Source organism: Oncorhynchus mykiss, chromosome 10 (genome assembly GCF_057628025.1).
Source record: "Oncorhynchus mykiss isolate SJ-2025 chromosome 10, ASM5762802v1, whole genome shotgun sequence".
NCBI classification, from domain to species: Eukaryota; Metazoa; Chordata; class Actinopteri; order Salmoniformes; family Salmonidae; genus Oncorhynchus; species Oncorhynchus mykiss.
The window spans coordinates 76969490-76990000 of record NC_143031.1 but is presented as its reverse complement, the minus strand read 5'-3'; the positions used below and the strand labels follow the sequence as shown (position 1 = coordinate 76990000).

General features: G+C 46.8%; 1 protein-coding gene across 10 annotated transcripts in view; it reads right to left on the bottom strand.

The window, feature by feature from the left end:
* The window catches only part of LOC110519243 (catenin delta-1), a 56291-nt gene that overhangs the window by 30398 nt on the left and 5382 nt on the right, over positions 1-20511 (bottom strand). For 6 of the 10 annotated variants that reach the window (XM_090187989.1, XM_090187987.1, XM_090187991.1 and 3 more), the window contains exons 2-9: positions 12172-12314; positions 7706-7777; positions 7392-7517; positions 6811-7100; positions 6619-6703; positions 6321-6511; positions 5309-5419; positions 4102-4240 (exon numbers count right to left, since the gene is read on the bottom strand). In XM_090187989.1, the coding sequence (XP_090044115.1) occupies positions 4102-4240; positions 5309-5419; positions 6321-6511; positions 6619-6703; positions 6811-7100; positions 7392-7517; positions 7706-7777; positions 12172-12309 (1152 nt within the window). In that variant the 5' untranslated portion in view covers positions 12310-12314. The remainder of the gene's footprint in view (positions 1-4101; positions 4241-5308; positions 5420-6320; positions 6512-6618; positions 6704-6810; positions 7101-7391; positions 7518-7705; positions 7778-12171; positions 12315-20511) is intronic. The other 4 variants (XM_090187993.1, XM_090187995.1, XM_090187994.1 and 1 more) reach the window with 1 other exon arrangement.

The window sequence follows — 20511 nt, the reverse complement described above, 5'->3', positions numbered from 1 at the left end:
TTGGTTCCCTGTCTGAACGCTACTCGTGTTCCTGGTTTTGTTCCCTGTCTGAACGCTACTCGTGTTCCTGGTTTTGTTCCCTGTCTGAACGCTACTCGTGTTCCTGGTTTTGTTCCCTGTCTGAACGCTACTCGTGTTCCTGGTTTTGTTCCCTGTCTGAACGCTACTCGTGTTCCTGGTTTTGTTCCCTGTCTGAACACTACTCGTGTTCCTGGTTTTGTTCCCTGTATGAACGCTACTCGTGTTCCTGGTTTGGTTCCCTGTATGAACGCTACTCGTGTTCCTGGTTTGGTTCCCTGTATGAACGCTACTCGTGTTCCTGGTTTGGTTCCCTGTCTGAACGCTACTCGTGTTCCTGGTTTTGTTCCCTGTCTGAACGCTACTCGTGTTCCTGGTTTTGTTCCCTGTCTGAACGCTACTCGTGTTCCTGGTTTTGTTCCCTGTCTGAACGCTACTCGTGTTCCTGGTTTTGTTCCATGTCTGAACGCTACTCGTGTTCCTGGTTTTGTTCCCTGTCTGAACGCTACTCGTGTTCCTGGTTTTGTTCCCTGTCTGAACGCTATTCGTGTTCCTGGTTTTGTTCCATGTCTGAACGCTACTCGTGTTCCTGGTTTGGTTCCCTGTCTGAACGCTACTCGTGTTCCTGGTTTGGTTCCCTGTCTGAATGCTACTCGTGTTCCTGGTTTTGTTCCATGTCTGAACGCTACTCGTGTTCCTGGTTTTGTTCCCTGTCTGAACGCTACTCGTGTTCCTGGTTTGGTTCCCTGTCTGAATGCTACTTGTGTTCCTGGTTTTGTTCCATGTCTGAACGCTACTCGTGTTCCTGGTTTTGTTCCCTGTCTGAACGCTACTCGTGTTCCTGGTTTGGTCCCATGTCTGAATGCTACTCGTGTTCCTGGTTTGGTTCCCTGTCTGAACGCTACTCGTGTTCCTGGTTTTGTTCCCTGTCTGAACGCTACTCGTGTTCCTGGTTTGGTTCCCTGTCTGAATGCTACTTGTGTTCCTGGTTTGGTTCCCTGTCTGAACGCTACTCGTGTTCCTGGTTTGGTTCCCTGTCTGAATGCTACTCGTGTTCCTGGTTTGGTTCCCTGTCTGAACGCTACTCGTGTTCCTGGTTTGGTTCCCTGTCTGAACGCTACTCGTGTTCCTGGTTTGGTTCCCTGTTATTAAATTCACTCCCTGTACCTGCATCCTGATTATCAGCGTACAGGTTCCAGGTAAACAGCAGGTGTAGACTAAGTGACATGCTTACGGCCTTCCCAACAGTGCAGAGAGGGGGAAAGAGAAATAATACAAACATGTGTGTTTATATTTGTCCAAGACAGGTTACATAAATACATGAAATGGCCGTCCATAGTTAACAAACATCTTAATATCAAACATGACCCATTTACAATACTAGTAAAAGAGTGTGTGTTTAAGCCTGCATTTCAATGAGTGCAGGTTGTGTCCTTTGTGTCTGATGATATTGGTTGTAAATGTATTGACTAGAGTAGATTATGACGATGACTGACTTAATTATTTATTGCTATTCGTCCTTTCTGATGAAAAACATTGAGTGCTCATTGTCAAGATCGCTGGTGCCATGGAAACCTCTGCAAGGAAACAGTCAGCTCAAAAAGGAGTGTGTAACCAACGTGGGAGAAGGCGTGTTTGCAGAAGAGCATGGTTTATATAGCTAGATACAGTGCCTTGCGAAAGTATTCAGCCCCCTTGAACTTTGCGACCTTTTGCCACATTTCAGGCTTCAAACATAAAGATAGAAAACTGTATTTTTTTGTGAAGAATCAACAACAAGTGGGACACAATCATGAAGTGGAACGACATTTATTGGATATTTCAAACTTTTTTAACAACTCAAAAACTGAAAAATTGGGCGTGCAAAATTATTCAGCCCCCTTAAGTTAATACTTTGTAGCGCCACCTTTTGCTGCGAATACAGCTGTAAGTCGCTTGGGGTATGTCTCTATCAGTTTTGCACATCGAGAGACTGACATTTTTTCCCATTCCTCCTTGCAAAACAGCTCGAGCTCAGTGAGGATGGATGGAGAGTATTTGTGAACAGCAGTTTTCAGTTCTTTCCACAGATTCTCGATTGGATTCAGGTCTGGACTTTGACTTGGCCATTCTAACACCTGGATATGTTTATTTTTGAACCATTCCATTGTAGATTTTGCTTTATGTTTTGGATCATTGTCTTGTTGGAAGACAAATCTCCATCCCAGTCTCAGGTCTTTTGCAGACTCCATCAGGTTTTCTTCCAGAATGGTCCTGTATTTGGCTCCATCCATCTTCCCATCAATTTTAACCATCTTCCCTGTCCCTGCTGAAGAAAAGCAGGCCCAAACCATGATGCTGCCACCACCATGTTTGACAGTGGAGATGGTGTGTTCAGGGTGATGAGCTGTGTTGCTTTTACGCCAAACATAACGTTTTGCATTGTTGCCAAAAAGTTCAATTTTGGTTTCATCTGACCAGAGCACCTTCTTCCACATGTTTGGTGTGTCTCCCAGGTGGCTTGTGGCAAACTTTAAACGACACTTTTTATGGATATCTTTAAGAAATGGCTTTCTTCTTGCCACTCTTCCATAAAGGCCAGATTTGTGCAATATACGACTGATTGTTGTCCTATGGACAGAGTCTCCCACCTCAGCTGTAGATCTCTGCAGTTCATCCAGAGTGATCATGGGCCTCTTGGCTGCATCTCTGATCAGTCTTCTCCTTGTATGAGCTGAAAGTTTAGAGTGACGGCCAGGTCTTGGTAGATTTGCAGTGGTCTGATACTCCTTCCATTTCAATATTATCGCTTGCACAGTGCTCCTTGGGATGTTTAAAGCTTGGGAAATCTTTTTGTATCCAAATCCGGCTTTAAACTTCTTCACAACAGTATCTCGGACCTGCCTGGTGTGTTTCTTGTTCTTCATGATGCTCTCTGCGCTTTTAACGGACCTCTGAGACTATCACAGTGCAGGTGCATTTATACGGAGACTTGATTACACACAGGTGGATTGTATTTAGCATCATTAGTCATTTAGGTCAACATTGGATCATTCAGAGATCCTCACTGAACTTCTGGAGAGAGTTTGCTGCACTGAAAGTAAAGGGGCTGAATAATTTTGCACGCCCAATTTTTCAGTTTTTGATTTGTTAAAAAAGTTTGAAATATCCAATAAATGTCGTTCCACTTTATGATTGTGTCCCACTTGTTGTTGATTCTTCACAAAAAAATACAGTTTTATATCTTTATGTTTGAATCCTGAAATGTGGCAAAAGGTCGCAAAGTTCAAGGGGGCCGAATACTTCCGCAAGGCACTGTATATATATTACCTTGTCGTTCTTAAAGGTGAGGTGCTGCAGGTGTATATATATTACCTTGTCGTTCTTAAAGGTGAGTTGCTGCAGGTATATATATATATATATTACCTTGTCGTTCTTAAAAGGTGAGGTGCTGCAGGTATATATATATATATTACCTTGTCGTTCTTAAAGGTGAGGTGCTGCAGGTGTATATATATATATTACCTTGTCGTTCTTAAAGGTGAGGTGCTGCAGGTGTATATATATATATATATATATATATATATATATATTACCTTGTCGTTCTTAAAGGTGAGATGCTGCAGGTATATATATATATATATTACCTTGTCGTTCTTAAAGGTGAGGTGCTGCAGGTGTATATATATATTACCTTGTCGTTCTTAAAGGTGAGGTGCTGCAGGTATATATATATATATATATATATATTACCTTGTCGTTCTTAAAGGTGAGGTGCTGCAGGTATATATATATATATTACCTTGTCGTTCTTAAAGGTGAGGTGCTGCAGGTATATATATATATATATATATTACCTTGTCGTTCTTAAAGGTGAGGTGCTGCAGGTGTATATATATATTACCTTGTCGTTCTTAAAGGTGAGGTGCTGCAGGTATATATATATATATATTACCTTGTCGTTCTTAAAGGTGAGGTGCTGCAGGTATATATATATATTACCTTGTCGTTCTTAAAAGTGAGGTGCTGCAGGTATATATATATATATATATTACCTTGTCGTTCTTAAAGGTGAGGTGCTGCAGGTGTATATATATATATTACCTTGTCGTTCTTAAAGGTGAGGTGCTGCAGGTATGCGGCAGCGTTGCTCTTGACGGGGTCCAGTCTGTAGTTGAGCATGGCGATGACCTCCGGCAGCTCAGGCTGTCTCCAGGAAGTGGCGGGGCCTTTCCTCAGGGTGCTGGCCAATCAGGTAAGAGAATATATACATCACATTCATCCAAAGCAAAATACTGTAGTGCAGGCAAATTCCACATCTGGACCTTGAATCCAGTTCCACTGTTGAATATCATTCCTCCCTTCTAATCAGGGACTGACTTAGACCTGGGATCCCAGGTGGGTACAATTCATGATCAGGTAGAACAGAAAAACAGCAGTGGTCCAGACCAGTCCTAAAATACACTTTTTGGTCCACCAGCCACTGTGGCAGGTAGATTTAAAGATCTACCAGCCACTCAGTTTTTTTTTACCATCCAAAATATTTCCCCTAAAATTACACAAACAAAACAAAAATACAGATGCGCATGCTTTGTAATGTTTCTAAAACAATAAAATGTATTACTGTTAAGAAGTAATGTGGTATATTGTTTCATTTCATTTCCTTTTTTTGTGACCTGACACTTAACAAAAAATGATCCCCTGCCCCTTTAAGGACGGGAGGTTACCATGGTAACGCGACTAGAGTCATGTTTGTCCTGTGAGTCTGACAAGCAGCAGGGTTGTCTTCTCTTCTCTAGCAGTTGAAACTCAAACATTGAAAAACAACCTAACGCGTGAACAAAAACAAATATAAATAGCCAGGAAACACAAGGACAAAGTCTTCAGTAGACTTCATCTTCAAGTAAATTAGACCAACTTTTATGCCTGTGCACAAAGCTTCTAAAAATTAATTGTTCACTCATCTCCTGACACTGTGCGAGGTGGGATAGGCTATAAGATTTCTAGTTCTTTGACTTTGTGTGATTCATTTACCAGCTGTGAAACAAAAACTGCAGAAATACTTAGAAAATAGCCACTGCAGCATTTAATCATACTTGACTATTTTTATTCACAAATGTGAATGAAATGCTGGCACTGTGGAGCCCTGGCCCCCACCAACATGGCTGGTGAAACACACATCTGACCCACATATGACAAAATGACCCGCGTTGGCAGGTGGTGGGTGTTCATTTTAAGCCCTGGTCTGGACCTGCAGGCTTGGATGTGAATACCCCTGATATATCTACAATACGACACCAAGGAGTCTCACCTGTCCAAGGAGGCCATGCTACCCCTCTCTCCCTGGGCCAGGGGTGCACCTCCCCAGTAGTACATGTCCCCTGCTCCACTCATGTCTCCGTCCAGAGTCCCTTCATAGCTCCTGGGAGGGGAGAGAAGAGGTAAGGGGTTAGTCGGGAGCGGACACTAGACTGGTAGGGGTTAGTAGGGAGTGGACACTACACTGGTAGGGGTTAGTAGGGAGTGGACACTAGACTGGTAGGGGTTAGTAGGGAGTGGACACTAGACTGGTAGGGGTTAGTAGGGAGTGGACACAACACTGGTAGGGGTTAGTAGGGAGTGGACACTACACTGGTAGGGGTTAGTAGGGAGTGGACACTACACTGGTAGGGGTTAGTAGGGAGTGGACACTACACTGGTAGGGGTTAGTAGGGAGTGGACACTACACTGGTAGCGGTTAGTAGGGAGCGGACACTACACTGGTAGGGGTTAGTAGGGAGCGGACACTACACTGGTAGGGGTTAGTAGGGAGCGGACACTACACTGGTAGGGGTTAGTAGGGAGCGGACACTACACTGGTAGGGGTTAGTAGGGAGCGGACACTACACTGGTAGGGGTTAGTAGGGAGCGGACACTACACTGGTAGGGGTTAGTAGGGAGTGGACACTACACTGGTAGGGGTTAGTAGGGAGTGGACACTACACTGGTAGGGGTTAGTAGGGAGTGGACACTACACTGGTAGGGGTTAGTAGGGAGTGGACACTACACTGGTAGGGGTTAGTAGGGAGCGGACACTACACTGGTAGGGGTTAGTAGGGAGCGGACACTACACTGGTAGGGGTTAATAGGGAGTGGACACTACACTGGTAGGGGTTAGTAGGGAGTGGACACTACACTGGTAGGGGTTAGTGGGGAGAGGACACTACACTGGTAGGGGTTAGTAGGGAGTGGACACTACGCTGACTGAATAAACAACCAGGGATACAGAGAAGGAGACCAGACATTACAACACACACTCCCTCCACACACACTGGGACATGTACCCTGTCCTGCGGGGCGGTCCGTGGTTGAAGGCTTGTTGGTTGCGTGGTACTGTTCCGTAGTGGATGGCCGGTCCCATGCCGTAGTCTGCCTCGTCATATCCCAGACTCCTCTGGTCATCCTCCAGACCGTACGGCTCTGGGACAAACCTCGGCATCCCAGACAGCTCCAACGCACTGCCCATACGACCCACCTGACCAATTCATTATCATCACGTCAACACACATTCTGCAGTGCTGACAGCTCCAACACACTGCCCATACGACCCACTTTATTTAACACACACGCCATACGTCCCACCTGTGGCTGTGCTGCGTATGGGTCCAGCTGGTTCCTGCTGATGGCTCTGTATCCTGAGTCCAGGGTCCGGTACCCATCAGCTGGCCTGGAGGGGAGAAGTAGAGAGGAGAGGAGGGAGAAAGGAGAGGATATACCCGTTGTCTCCCAACTCTACGTCTATGGATAAAGAGACAACAGATCCACCTGTCCTACCTGTAGCGGTCGTCCATGCGTGCTCCCCTGCTCAGGCTGGCGTAGGTCTCCCCTATGGAGGGAGGGGCCTGGCGGTAGTCCTCGTACCCTCCCGGGGGTCCGTAGTGGTAGTTTCGGGGCACAGTGTTGGTGGGGTAGTCCATGGGAGGACCTGGCTGTCTGTAGACCCGCTCCATGGGGGTGGTGTAACCCCCTACACCTGTCATAGACCCCCCTCCATCCAGGGAGAGGTTGTCAGACACAGAGGGGATGACTGTACGAGTCATGGTAGTCTTCACTACCTTCTTTACCTGGGGAGAGGGGGGAGGAGAAACAGATTCAACTAGGTTAGTGTCAGACATGGAGGAGATGACCGTACGAGGAGTCAGGGGAGAGAGGGGTTAGTGTCAGACACGGAGGAGATAACCGTACGAGGAGTCAGGGGAGAAAGGTTAGTGTCAGACAAGGAGGAGATGACATGAGTCAGAGGAGAGAGGTTAGTGTCAGACACGGAGGAGATGACATGAGTCAGAGGAGAGAGGTTAGTGTCAGACACGGAGGAGGTGACATGAGTCAGGGGAGAGAGAGGGTAAAGGTAGTACCGTAGTTTCTGTGCGGCGCGTGGTGCCATCTTCGCTGGTTTCCACGGAGATGACGGGGGGCACCTCGTGCGGGTCCTCCTCCACGGTAACCGTCTCCTGGACGACTTGACCAGGCTCCATCCTGTACTGAAGAACGGAGACAGACACCGTTACACCCACACACACACACAATATAAACACACACACACAGATAAATGCACACTCGCAAACTTAATTAACACAGGCAAACATGTCACACACACAGATACATAGACAGTCACACAACTGACAAAGAGGAAGACATATTCCGGTACACACACACACACACAGCTTACATGTGTCCCGTTGACGTATCCCTCGTTCAGTGTGAGCCTCTCTATGTCCGCATCACAAGAAACACGCCCATTCTGTAGAGCGGAGGGGAAGACAGGAGTTGTTTACACAAGAGAACAGAGTGTGTGTGTGTGTGTGTATGTGTGTGTGTCAACCGCAGGGCCAGTGGCCAGGGAGGAGCAGAGTTATTCCAAACATTCAGAGGAGCAGGTTAACGCAGGACACAGAGAGAATGTCATGACATCAGAGCCCCAGGCTCCTTTCACACACACAGGCACCACCACATCCCATTCAGTCAACCCCAGACAACAGGCACCACCACATCCCATTCATTCAACCCCAGACAACAGGCACCACCACATCCCATTCATTCAATCAACCCCAGACAACAGGCACCACCACATCCCATTCAGTCAACCCCAGAGAACAGGCACCACCACATCCCATTCATTCAACCCCAGACAACAGGCACCACCACATCCCATTCATTCAACCCCAGACAACAGGCACCACCACATCCCATTCATTCAACCCCAGACAACAGGCACCACCACATCCCATTCATTCAACCCCAGACAACAGGCACCACCACATCCCATTCATTCAACCCCAGACAACAGGCACCACCACATCCCATTCATTCAACCCCAGACAACAGGCACCACCACATCCCATTCATTCAACCCCAGACAACAGGCACCACCACATCCCATTCATTCAACCCCAGACAACAGGCACCACCACATCCCATTCATTCAACCCCAGACAACAGGCACCACCACATCCCAGTCAGTCAACCCCAGACAACAGGCACCACCACATCCCATTCATTCAACCCCAGACAACAGGCACCACCACATCCCATTCAATCAACCCCAGACAACAGGCAACACATCCCATTCAATCAAACCCAGACAACAGGCACTACCACATCCCATTCAATCAACCCCAGACATTAAGCAGAAATACAGTAAGTACAAAGTAGACAAACAATAAAACAATTGATGAAGCGAATGAAAAAAACAAATGAAGGACAGAATGGGTGAGACATGGAGGATGAGGAGAGACCGGTTCAGAGCATCACTGCTGCCAGCAAGACAGGAAGAGCCTCAGAGAGCAGGGTGTGTGAGAACCTGTCAGTGGGTTGTCAGTTGGCTGTGTGTGTGTGTGTGTGTCTCAGTGGGGTTCTCAGTGTGTGTGTGCCTGTCAGCTCTGTAAACAGGGTGAAGACCAGGCGCATTCCAACCCTGTCTGTTCTCCAGAGATACAACACTGACTGACCAAGTTAAAACCCTGAGAGAGGAGACTACGTGTTTACCGTGTAGTGTGTTCATAAAATGCCTGAGGGTGGGAAAATGACACACCTCAGTGTGTTTGCTTACCAGACAGTGTGTGTGTGTGTGTGTGTGTGTGTGTGTGTGTGTGTGTGCTCGCAAGTAATCTAAAGCTATGCGGTCACTACGTCCAGACAGGGAAGCCTGACACAGTCAGACACTAAGCAGGAAGTGGACATGGTAAACAGTAACCTAGACCAGGTATTGGACAAAACCCACCCGGTTTATGAACCAAGCGGGCAGCAGTATACTATTTGTAAACAATAAAGTGTATTTTTCCTCCTCTGTTCTCCTTTCTGCTCAGTGTACACATGCTGCTCCTCCTTCAGAAAAGCACCAAAAATGACATTCAGTAGCTACTAGCAATGCTTGTATAACGTTGAGCTGGATTTGCCCGTCTTTGCAATTGTGTTCATTTTCACACGTTAGCATTTAGCTAACAGCTAACATCTGGTCAGTGTTGTATTCTCAGACTAAATACTGCAATTCTACTGTCTGAACGATCTGTAATATTCTGACCACCGGATCAGCCATGGACTGGGATCATTAACACTGAAAATACGGTATAATGTTTTATCACATATGAGCCTTAGGAATGTCTTCTAGCCAGGTTTATAATATGACATTTCTCTCTAGCCTATATGAGAATTTCACATGTCAACACCGAACGGCCACAAAAACAATTGTACCACAAGTCTGCTGCAATGTGTAACTGCAAAAACAACCAGATGTGGCAGCAGGCTACCTTCACATGACATGCACATCCACAGAGATGACCTGGGGGGGTACCAGGCTACCTTCACATGACATGCACATCCACAGAGATGACCTGGGGGTACCAGGCTACCTTCACATGACATGCACATCCACAGAGATGACCTGGGGGGGTACCAGGCTACCTTCACATGACATGCACATCCACAGAGATGACCTGGGGGGTAGCAGGCTACCTTCACATGACATGCACATCCACAGAGATGACCTGGGGGGTAGCAGGCTACCTTCACATGACATGCACATCCACAGAGATGACCTGGGGGGTACCAGGCTACCTTCACATGACATGCACATCCACAGAGATGACCTGGGGGGTACCAGGCTACCTTCACATGACATGCACATCCACAGAGATGACCTGGGGGTACCAGGCTACCTTCACATGACATGCACATCCACAGAGATGACCTGGGGGGTACCAGGCTACCTTCACATGACATGCACATCCACAGAGATGACCTGGGGGGTACCAGGCTACCTTCACATGACATGCACATCCACAGAGATGACCTGGGGGGTAGCAGGCTACCTTCACATGACATGCACATCCACAGAGATGACCTGGGGGTACCAGGCTACCTTCACATGACATGCACATCCACAGAGATGACCTGGGGGGTACCAGACTACCTTCACATGACATGCACATCCACAGAGATGACCTGGGGGGTACCAGGCTACCTTCACATGACATGCACATCCACAGAGATGACCTGGGGGGTACCAGGCTACCTTCACATGACATGCACATCCACAGAGATGACCTGGGGGTACCAGGCTACCTTCACATGACATGCACATCCACAGAGATGACCTGGGGGGGTACCAGGCTACCTTCACATGACATGCACATCCACAGAGATGACCTGGGGGGTACCAGGCTACCTTCACATGACATGCACATCCACAGAGATGACCTGGGGGGTAGCAGGCTACCTTCACATGACATGCACATCCACAGAGATGACCTGGGGGGTACCAGACTACTTTCACATGACATGCACATCCACAGAGATGACCTGGGGGTACCAGGCTACCTTCACATGACATGCACATCCACAGAGATGACCTGGGGGGTACCAGGCTACCTTCACATGACATGCACATCCACAGAGATGACCTGGGGGGTACCAGGCTACCTTCACATGACATGCACATCCACAGAGATGACCTGGGGGGTACCAGGCTACCTTCACATGACATGCACATCCACAGAGATGACCTGGGGGTACCAGGCTACCTTCACATGACATCCACAGAGATGACCTGGGGGTACCAGGCTACCTTCACATGACATGCACATCCACATAATGACCTGGGGGATACCAGGCTACCTTCACATGAAATGCACATCCACAGAGATGACCTGGGGGTACCAGGCTACCTTCACATGACATGCACATCCACAGAGATGACCTGGGGGTACCAGGCTACCTTCACATGACATGCACATCCACAGAGATGACCTGGGGGTACCAGGCTACCTTCACATGACATGCACATCCACAGAGATGACCTGGGGGTACCAGGCTACCTTCACATGACATGCACATCCACAGAGATGACCTGGGGGTACCAGGCTACCTTCACATGACATGCACATCCACAGAGATGACCTGGGGGGTACCAGGCTACCTTCACATGACATGCACATCCACAGAGATGACCTGGGGGTACCAGGCTACCTTCACATGACATGCACATCCACAGAGATGACCTGGGGGGGGGGGGGTACCAGGCTACATTCACATGACATGCACATCCACAGAGTTGTAACCAATGATGGCTACAGGAAGGGTTGACCAATGATGGCTACAGGAAGGGTTGACCAATGATGGCTACAGGAAGGGTTGACCAATGATGGCCACAGGAAGGGTTGACCAATGATGGCTACAGGAAGGGTTGACCAATGATGGCTACAGGAAGGGTTGACCAATGATGGCTACAGGAAGGGTTGACCAATGATGGCTACAGGAAGGGTTGACCAATGATGGCTACAGGAAGGGTTGACCAATGATGGAACGAGACAGGACGGCGGTTGGGGTGAGGCAATGGGTGATACCATGGGGGCTAGGATTGCACAATTCTGTGAACTTCATGCAAAATTCCACAGGTTTTCCGGAAATCCTCAAATTTCCTGCTTATTCCCTCCTGGAAGATATCGGAATGTTGCAACCCTAACGGCAGCTATGGAGGTGGCGGCATGGATAGTTACAAGGACGGTTGAACGGTGATGAAACGAGGACGAAGTGATGGAATGGGTGATACCATGATGGCTATGGGGGTGATGGATGATCCCATGAATGCTATGGGGGTGATGGGTGATCACATGAATGCTATGGGGGCGAGGGCTTTACCTGTAGATTGGGGGGAGGGCGTGGGAGGGTGCCTCCGCACCTTCTCTCCTCCTCCAGAGCGCGAGTCAGACGCTCAAACTGACGCTCCTGCTCCCGCACGGAGGCCAGGAGAGAGGCTGCACTCTCACACTGCTCCATTCACACTGAGTAGAAAGGACAGGACAGGGTTCAACCACATAGCACCACAGAGTAGAAGACAGGGTTAAACCACCTAGCACCACACTGAGTAGAGAGGACAGGACAGGGTTCAACCACATAGCACCACACTGAGTAGAGGACAGGGTTCAACCACCTAGCACCACACTGAGTAGAGGACAGGACAGGGTTCAACCACCTAGCACCACACGGAGTAGAGAGGACAGGGTTAAACCACCTAGCGCCACACGGAGTAGAGAGGACATGGTTAAACCACCTAGCACCACACTGAGTAGAGAGGACAGGGTTAAACCACCTAGCACCACACGGAGTAGAGAGGACAGGGTTAAACCACCTAGCGCCACACGGAGTAGAGAGGACATGGTTAAACCACCTAGCACCACACTGAGTAGAGAGGACAGGGTTAAATCACCTAGCGCCACACTGAGTAGAAAGGACAGGGTTAAACCACCTAGCACCACACTGAGTAGAAAGGACAGGGTTAAATCACCTAGCACCACACAAAGAGGAAGGACCGAGTTAACCTGACACACACAGAATAAACCGTTTTTAAACCACATTCCATACTCACACACAGAGACAGCGAGACAGTTAACCCACAAACACACATTACAGTGATGCTGTACAGAGAAGCAGCAGGGCGACAGGATGCTAATCACCTCCACACTTAGAGATGAACAGCATGAGAGAGAGGGGGGGACGAGAAGGAGAGAGAGGGAGGATAGGAGGGAGGTTGAGGAGATACAGGAAAGAGAAGAAGAGGAGGAAGAGGGAGAAGCAGAAGGAAATAAGTTGAGTTACAATAGGAGTGTGATGACTGGGGGGGAGAATCACATGTTCTTAGGGAAGGGCTGTGGCAGGTGGTGCTCGTTAGCACCTCTCGTCTTCCACAGAGGCAGGTGAGAGCGAGATAAAGAGAGGAGAGAATGAGAAACGGAGCGAGAGAGAGAGAACCACGGGTTCTAGAAGTCTATTTCTGGGCCCAGAGTTTACACCCATCAGCTCCTGGCTGAGCCCAAAACAGAACCAGAAACTAGAATGACAGTAAAAGACAGAACAGACCTTAAAGACACTGTGTTATATTCACAGTATGGAGGTTGAAATAACACTGTGAAAATCATAATGCCCTTTTAGTGTAAGAGCTGTTAGAAAAGACTGCCTGGAACTTCAGCCTGTTTTGGTGGGATGGAGTTTGTTAATAGACCAATAAAAAAAACTCTGCCAATAAGAGCTCATTTTGAGTTTCCCCACTCAGACCACTCAGACCACTCCCAGGCAGCCCCACTCCCAGGCAGCCCCACTCCCAGGCAGCCCCACTCAGACCACTCCCAGGCAGCCCCACTCCCAGGCAGCCCCACTCCCAGGCAGCCCCACTCCCAGGCAGCCCCACTCCCAGGCAGCCCCACTCCCAGGCAGCCCTAGCTACATTCTTGCTTGAGAAATTACTCTTCGCTAACAAGCTATTTTTTTTTGTGTTTGACCATTTTAATGGAAAATAATCACAGCAAGGTACTTAATTGTTACCCACAAATGATTTAATATTGAGAAAAACAGCTGCATTGGACCTTTAAACAACATGTCGAGGAACCAAACGTAGCTAGAGGATTCAGAACAGGAAACTTGGCCTAACTGAACCAAACGTAGCTAGAGGATTCAGAACAGGAAACTTACTGAACCAAACGTAGCTAGAGGATTCAGAACAGGAAACTTACTGAACCAAACGTAGCTAGAGGATTCAGAACAGGAAACTTACTGAACCAAACGTAGCTAGAGGATTCAGAACAGGAAACTTACTGAACCAAACATAACTAGAGGATTCAGAACAGGAAACTTGGCCTAACTGAACCAAACGTAGCTAGAGGATTCAGAACAGGAAACTTACTGAACCAAACGTAGCTAGAGGATTCAGAACAGGAAACTTGGCCTAACTGAACCAAACGTAGCTAGAGGATTCAGAACAGGAAACTTACTGAACTAAACGTAGCTAGAGGATTCAGAACAGGAAACTTACTGAACTAAACGTAGCTAGAGGATTCAGAACAGGAAACTTACTGAACCAAACGTAGCTAGAGGATTCAGAACAGGAAACTTGGCCTAACTGAACCAAACATAAACCGACAGAGATTAACTTCCTGGTCAAGTCTTGGGAAAATCTAAAAAATAAAAAAAATTAAAAAGGAAAAGGAATGGGGGTCTGAAATAATTTCACTACTCAAATAGTATCATGAATCTGTCAGATATCCGGATAGTCAAAATACCTATTTTTAACCTGAGCTCTTCTGCACGAGGGAGGCTGGCACGCTATTGCTGCCGCTGCGGATGGGCCGGTTAGTAACGTAGGAGAAGGGAGCGAGCAGACGGAGGAAGAGGAGAGACCAAGGCAACTCAGCTACAGCCAAGACGAGCCAACTGGTAGCAGTCACAATGTTATTCATCATCATACAACGTATCATCATAGAAGTCCCTGTCTTGGATAGAGTAGCCTAGAGAAGAGCCAGCTTTACACCGTCTTGGATAGAGTAGCCTAGAGAAGAGCCAGCTTTACACCGTCTTGGATAGAGTAGCCTCGAGAAGAGCCAGCTTTACACCGTCTTGGATAGAGTAGCCTCGAGAAGAGCCAGCTTTACACCGTCTTGGATAGAGTAGCCTCGAGAAGAGCCAGCTTTACACTGTCTTGGATAGAGTAGCCTCGAGAAGAGCCAGCTTTACACTGTCTTGGATAGAGTAGCCTCGAGAAGAGCCAGCTTTACACTGTCTTGGATAGAGTAGCCTCGAGAAGAGCCAGCTTTACACCGTCTTGGATAGAGTAGCCTCGAGAAGAGCCAGCTTTACACCGTCTTGGATAGAGTAGCCTCGAGAAGAGCCAGCTTTACACCGTCTTGGATAGAGTAGCCTCGAGAAGAGCCAGCTTTACACTGTCTTGGATAGAGTAGCCTCGAGAAGAGCCAGCTTTACACTGTCTTGGATAGAGTAGCCTAGAGAAGAGCCAGCTTTGCACTGTCTTGGATAGAGTAGCCTAGAGAAGAGCCAGCTTTACACTGTCTTGGATAGAGTAGCCTAGAGAAGAGCCAGCTTTGCACCGACTATACAAAACATTAGGAACACATAGAGTTGAACCCCCCCCCACCACATACACAATCCATGTCTCAAGGCTTCTTTAACCTGTCTCCTCCCCTTCATCTACACTGACTGTATCAGATTTAACAAGTGACATCAATAAGGGGATCATCACTTTCGCCTGGATTCACCTGGTCAGTTTGTCATGGAAAGAGGTGTTCTTAATGTTTGGTACACTCGGTGTAGACAGCTAGGCTAATGCTGCGGCCACATGCTGCACTTTCACCCCAAACCCCATTCAGATAAAACAGCCTACCTGCTGGTTGCTGGTCGTAGCTTTCTCCCTCTCATTTGGCTAACTTTTCAATTGGGTCATTTTATTCCATCTAGCGTTGCATTAGTGAATTTTCGTTCCACATTGAGCCTCTTTGATTGGCCAACACAAACAACAAGCTACACAGTGAAGGCTACCGGTCAACTACCAGTCTGTGGCGTCATAAAAACTACCCCAAAAAAGTTTGTTTAATTAAACTAAGAATTTGAAATGTCATGGTATATTCTTGTATGTAACAATGTCACATGGATGTTAAAATGTAAATCAGAAAAAAAAATTGTTCATGTTAAAATAGCCCCCCCCCAAAAAACTCAAAATGTCATACTCACAAAAGTATTTCAATCCTAACGTCCGTTTGGCTATTGGAATAACCGTTCACATACCTAGTTCAAAACATAACCACATTAGCCTACATGGAATCAGATCCTTGTTGAGCTGTAGTCATACCGGAGGACCAGCCATCCAAATCATTTCCCCCCTTCAAACCTGTCTCCAGTCAGCCACTGGCCGGATTCATTACTGTACAGTAGCAACCCCCCACCCAGTCTGCAGCTGTCTGTGGTGAGTGGATGAACAAAGAGAAGTGTATTACAGTAGGTCTGGTATCTGGTCATGGTGACATGAGATTTATCCTTGAAAACTAAAAACAGAACATCAAGTTTCAGTGAACTTGCTTAATCTCTTTACCCTCCCCTTCACACAAACTGTCTCTCCCCCCTCTCTCTCTCACACACACACCTCCGTCACACATTCCAACGGGAGTTCTGACATGTCACATCCTGCCTCAGCTGTTCAGGTTGTGTTTGTGGCTAATCCTTCACTTTTTCATTTATCCACTCATCTGTCCCTCTCTCTCTACCTACCTCTCCCTCTCAGCCCTGGAGTGGCTGCAAGGGCAAGGGGCCTTTCTTTCCATTCCTCTAATGATTTCATATCTCTGATATTATTAGTCACGTACACATGTTTTGCTGATGTTATCGAGGGTGCAGCGAAATGCTTATCACCGACAGTGCAATAATACAGAACAAAACACACGAATCCAAACAATAAGAAATATAAGAACTAGAAAGAATGATAAAAGTTGGCCTCATTTATCAGCAAACATATTTTCAAGGTACCTCTAAAGCAGGCTAACGCATTTTAAATTGGGCTCATGGGTTTACACTGACAGGGACAAAACACACTTAACAAGACAGGTTCACATGGGTAGCCTTGTACCACATACAGGCCTCAGATGTCCCAGGGGCATCGACGACCCCCTGGTGTGGCCGCAACGCCCCCAAAAATCCACGCCTTGCAGCCAGTGTCCGTTGTGCCCTTGGGCTGAATATAATCATTATAATTCCCATCTCCCGGCTGCCAGCCACCGTGCTCCAAAGCACCTCTCACTCAATATCTCAATTGTTATTAGCCAACGCCAGTCTCGTGACTGGGTCCTTCTCCCAGACATCTCAGCTCTGAAGTAGGCTAGGAGTGAAGACAGACACGTCAGGGATGCTACGGTGTTCCTCCTCCTTCTCCCAGACATCTCAGCTCTGAAGTAGGCTGGGAGTGAAGAAGGACACATCAGGAATGCCACGGTGTTCCTCCTCCTTCTCCCAGGCATCTCAGCTCTGAAGTAGGCTGGGAGTGAAGAAGGACACATCAGGGATGCTACGGTGTTCCTCCTTCTCCCATTCTGAGGATGAACCACTGTCCACCACATTCACCTTCATCAGACATCAAGATGAGTAACAAACAGCAAAAGCACTAGCCTGTCAATTTACTATCCCCCATAGTCCAAAAAGTTGACCTATTCTATTGGTCAGATTGGGATATTTATTTATCGCACAGAATGACAAACAGATAGCCTAATAAGTTATTTACTCACATTATACGTTCCAAATTCCAATTAGCGGGAAAACACCGTTCTCCAAAGCACACCGAATAGTTTCACATGACAGAGATGAAAATATCCTTTAAAAATTAAGAGGGAAGATCTAAAGATGCAACAATTAGCATTGGTTGTTAAAAAGATTGGCTGCTGGATAATGAAAGTTGAGAACATGAGAAATACTAATATCACATGTACAGAAGTATTCAGAACCTTTACTCCATAATTATAGTTAAAGCACCTTGGGCAGTGATTACAGCATTGAGTCTTGGGTATGACGCCTCAAGCTTAGCACACCTGTATTTAGGGAATATCTCCCATTCTTCTCTGCAGATCCTCAAGCTCTGTCAGGGTGGATGGGGAGCATTGCGGCACAGCTTTTTTCAGGTCTCTTCAGACATTTTCGATCAGATTCATGTCTGGGCCACTTCACAACATTGCTGCATAAATATTGACTCCAGAGATGTTCGATAGGGTTCAAGTCCGGGCTCTGGCAGGGCCACTCAGGGACATTCAAAGACTTGTCCCTAAAGCCACTCCTGCGTTGTCTTGGCTGTGTGCTTAGAGTTGTTGTACTGTTGGAAGGTGAACCTTCACCCCAGTCCTGAGCGCTTTGGAGCAGGTTTTCATCAAGGATCTCTGTACTTTGCTCCGTTCAGGTTTCCCTCGATCCTGACTAGTCTCCGTGTTGCTGAAAAACATCCCCACAGCATGATGATGCCACCGCCATGCTTCATCATAGGGATTGTACCAGGTTTCCTCCAGAAGTGACGCTTGGCATTCAGGTCAAAGAGTTGGAATCTTGGTTTCATCAGACCAGAGAATCTTGTTTCTCATGGTCTGAGAAACGCCAAGCAGGCTGTCATGTGCCTTTTACTGAGGAGTGGCTTCCGTCTGGCCACTCTACCATAGAGGCCTGACTGGTGGAGTGCTGTAGAGATGGTTGTCCTTCTGGAAGGTTTTCCCATCTGCACAGAGGAACTCTGGAGCTCTGTCAGAGTGACCATCAGGTTCTTGGTCACCTTGCTGACCAAGGCCATTCTCCCCTAATTGTTCAGTTTGGCTGGGTGTCCAACTGAAGGAAAAGTCTTGGTGGTTCCAAACTTCTTCCATTTAAGAATGGAGGCCAATATGTTCTTGGGGACCTCCAATGCTGCAGAAATGTTTTGGTACCCTTCCCCCAGATCTGTGCCTCGAGACAATCCTGTTGTCTCTGCGCTCTATGGACAATTCCTTTGACTTCCATGGGTTGGTTTTTGCTCTGACATGCACTGTCAACTATCGGACCTTATATAGACAGGTGTGTGCCTTTCCAAATCATGTCCAATCAATTGAATTTACCACAAGTGGACTCCAATCACGTTGAAGAAACATCTCAAGGATGATCAATGGAAACAGGATACACCTGAGCTCAATTTCAAGTCTCAGAGCAAAGGGTCTGAATACTTATGTAAATAATGTATTTCTGTATTATATATTTTGTTGTTGTTGCAAAACTGTCTAAAAACCAGTTTTCACTTTGTCATTATGGGGTATTGTGTGTAGGTTGCTGAGGAATGTTTTTATTTAATACCTTTTAGAATAAGGCTGTAACGTAACAACGTGTGTGTGTATGTATGTAGAGTGAACAAAAACGCAACATAAAATGTTGGTCCCATGTTTCATAAGCTGAAATAAAAAGACAACAGAAATCTTCCATAAGCACAAAAAGCTTATTTCTCAAAAGAAATGTACATCTCTGTTAGTGAACATTTCTACTTTGCCAAAATAATCCATCCACCTGACAGGTGTCGCATATCAAGAAGCTGATTAAACAGCATGATCATTACACAGGTGCACCTTGTGCTGGGGGGCACTAAAATGCCGCTAAAATGTGCAGTTTTGTCACAACACATTGCCACAGATATCTCAGGTTTTGAGGGAGTGTGCAATTGGCATGCAAACTGCAGGATTGTCCATCAGAGCTGTTTCCAGAGAATGTAATGTTCATGACACAAACTATTTGCACCCCGCTTGTTGGAGGAGAGAAAATGTTGCTGGTTTAAAGCTTATTTTCTGCAATTATTCACATTTTGTCATTGGGTGCAGAGAACATTGTTATATAGCAAATTTTCTTGCAATTCTATACATTTTGCCATGTCTAATGTCTATTCATGTGATATTTGAGTGACTCAAAAATCTATGTGCTAAAAAACAGATGACATGGACTAGTTATAAATAGCTCTTTGAGGTATGCAATGACTGACATGACCTGATGATGTACTACCCAATATCAAAATTTCACCTTGTGCATTCTACTATTACAACTTTTAAGAGTAAGTTGGAAGCCTGACTGAGTTTCTTAAAAAAAAAACACTGCCCTGGCAGATGGCCTTGGTGCCCTGGCAGAGAACACCTTTTGAAGCCAAATGGGCATGCCCCTAAAATCATGTGCCAGATTTCTAGGATTCTAGGGCTGCGTTCAGACAGGCAGACCAATTCTGATGTTTTTCCCACTAATTGGTCTTTTGACCAATCACATCCGATCATTTCAGAGCTGATCTGATTGGTCAAAGGAACAATTATTGGAGAAAAAAAATCAGAATTGGGCTGCCTGCCTAAACACAGCCTTAGACTGTGTTGTGAGACACAGAGACAGCAGCTGTTCAGAGACCGGAGGTGAGACACCAGTGATATGAGGCTCTGTCATCCTCAATGTGCTGCATGTAATTTTGACCTCACTCAGCATGCCAGGTAGGGTTCTAGGATATTTCTATCAGCTGTTGAAAGAGACTGAAGGTGACCAGTTGGCTAGGATTCAAGGTTCTTTCTAGACTATCAGCTGTTGAAAGACTGAAGGTGACACCAGTAATCAGTTGACTAGGATTCTAGGTTCTTTGTAGAGTGTATTCTAAGACACACACACGACAGCTATTGAAAC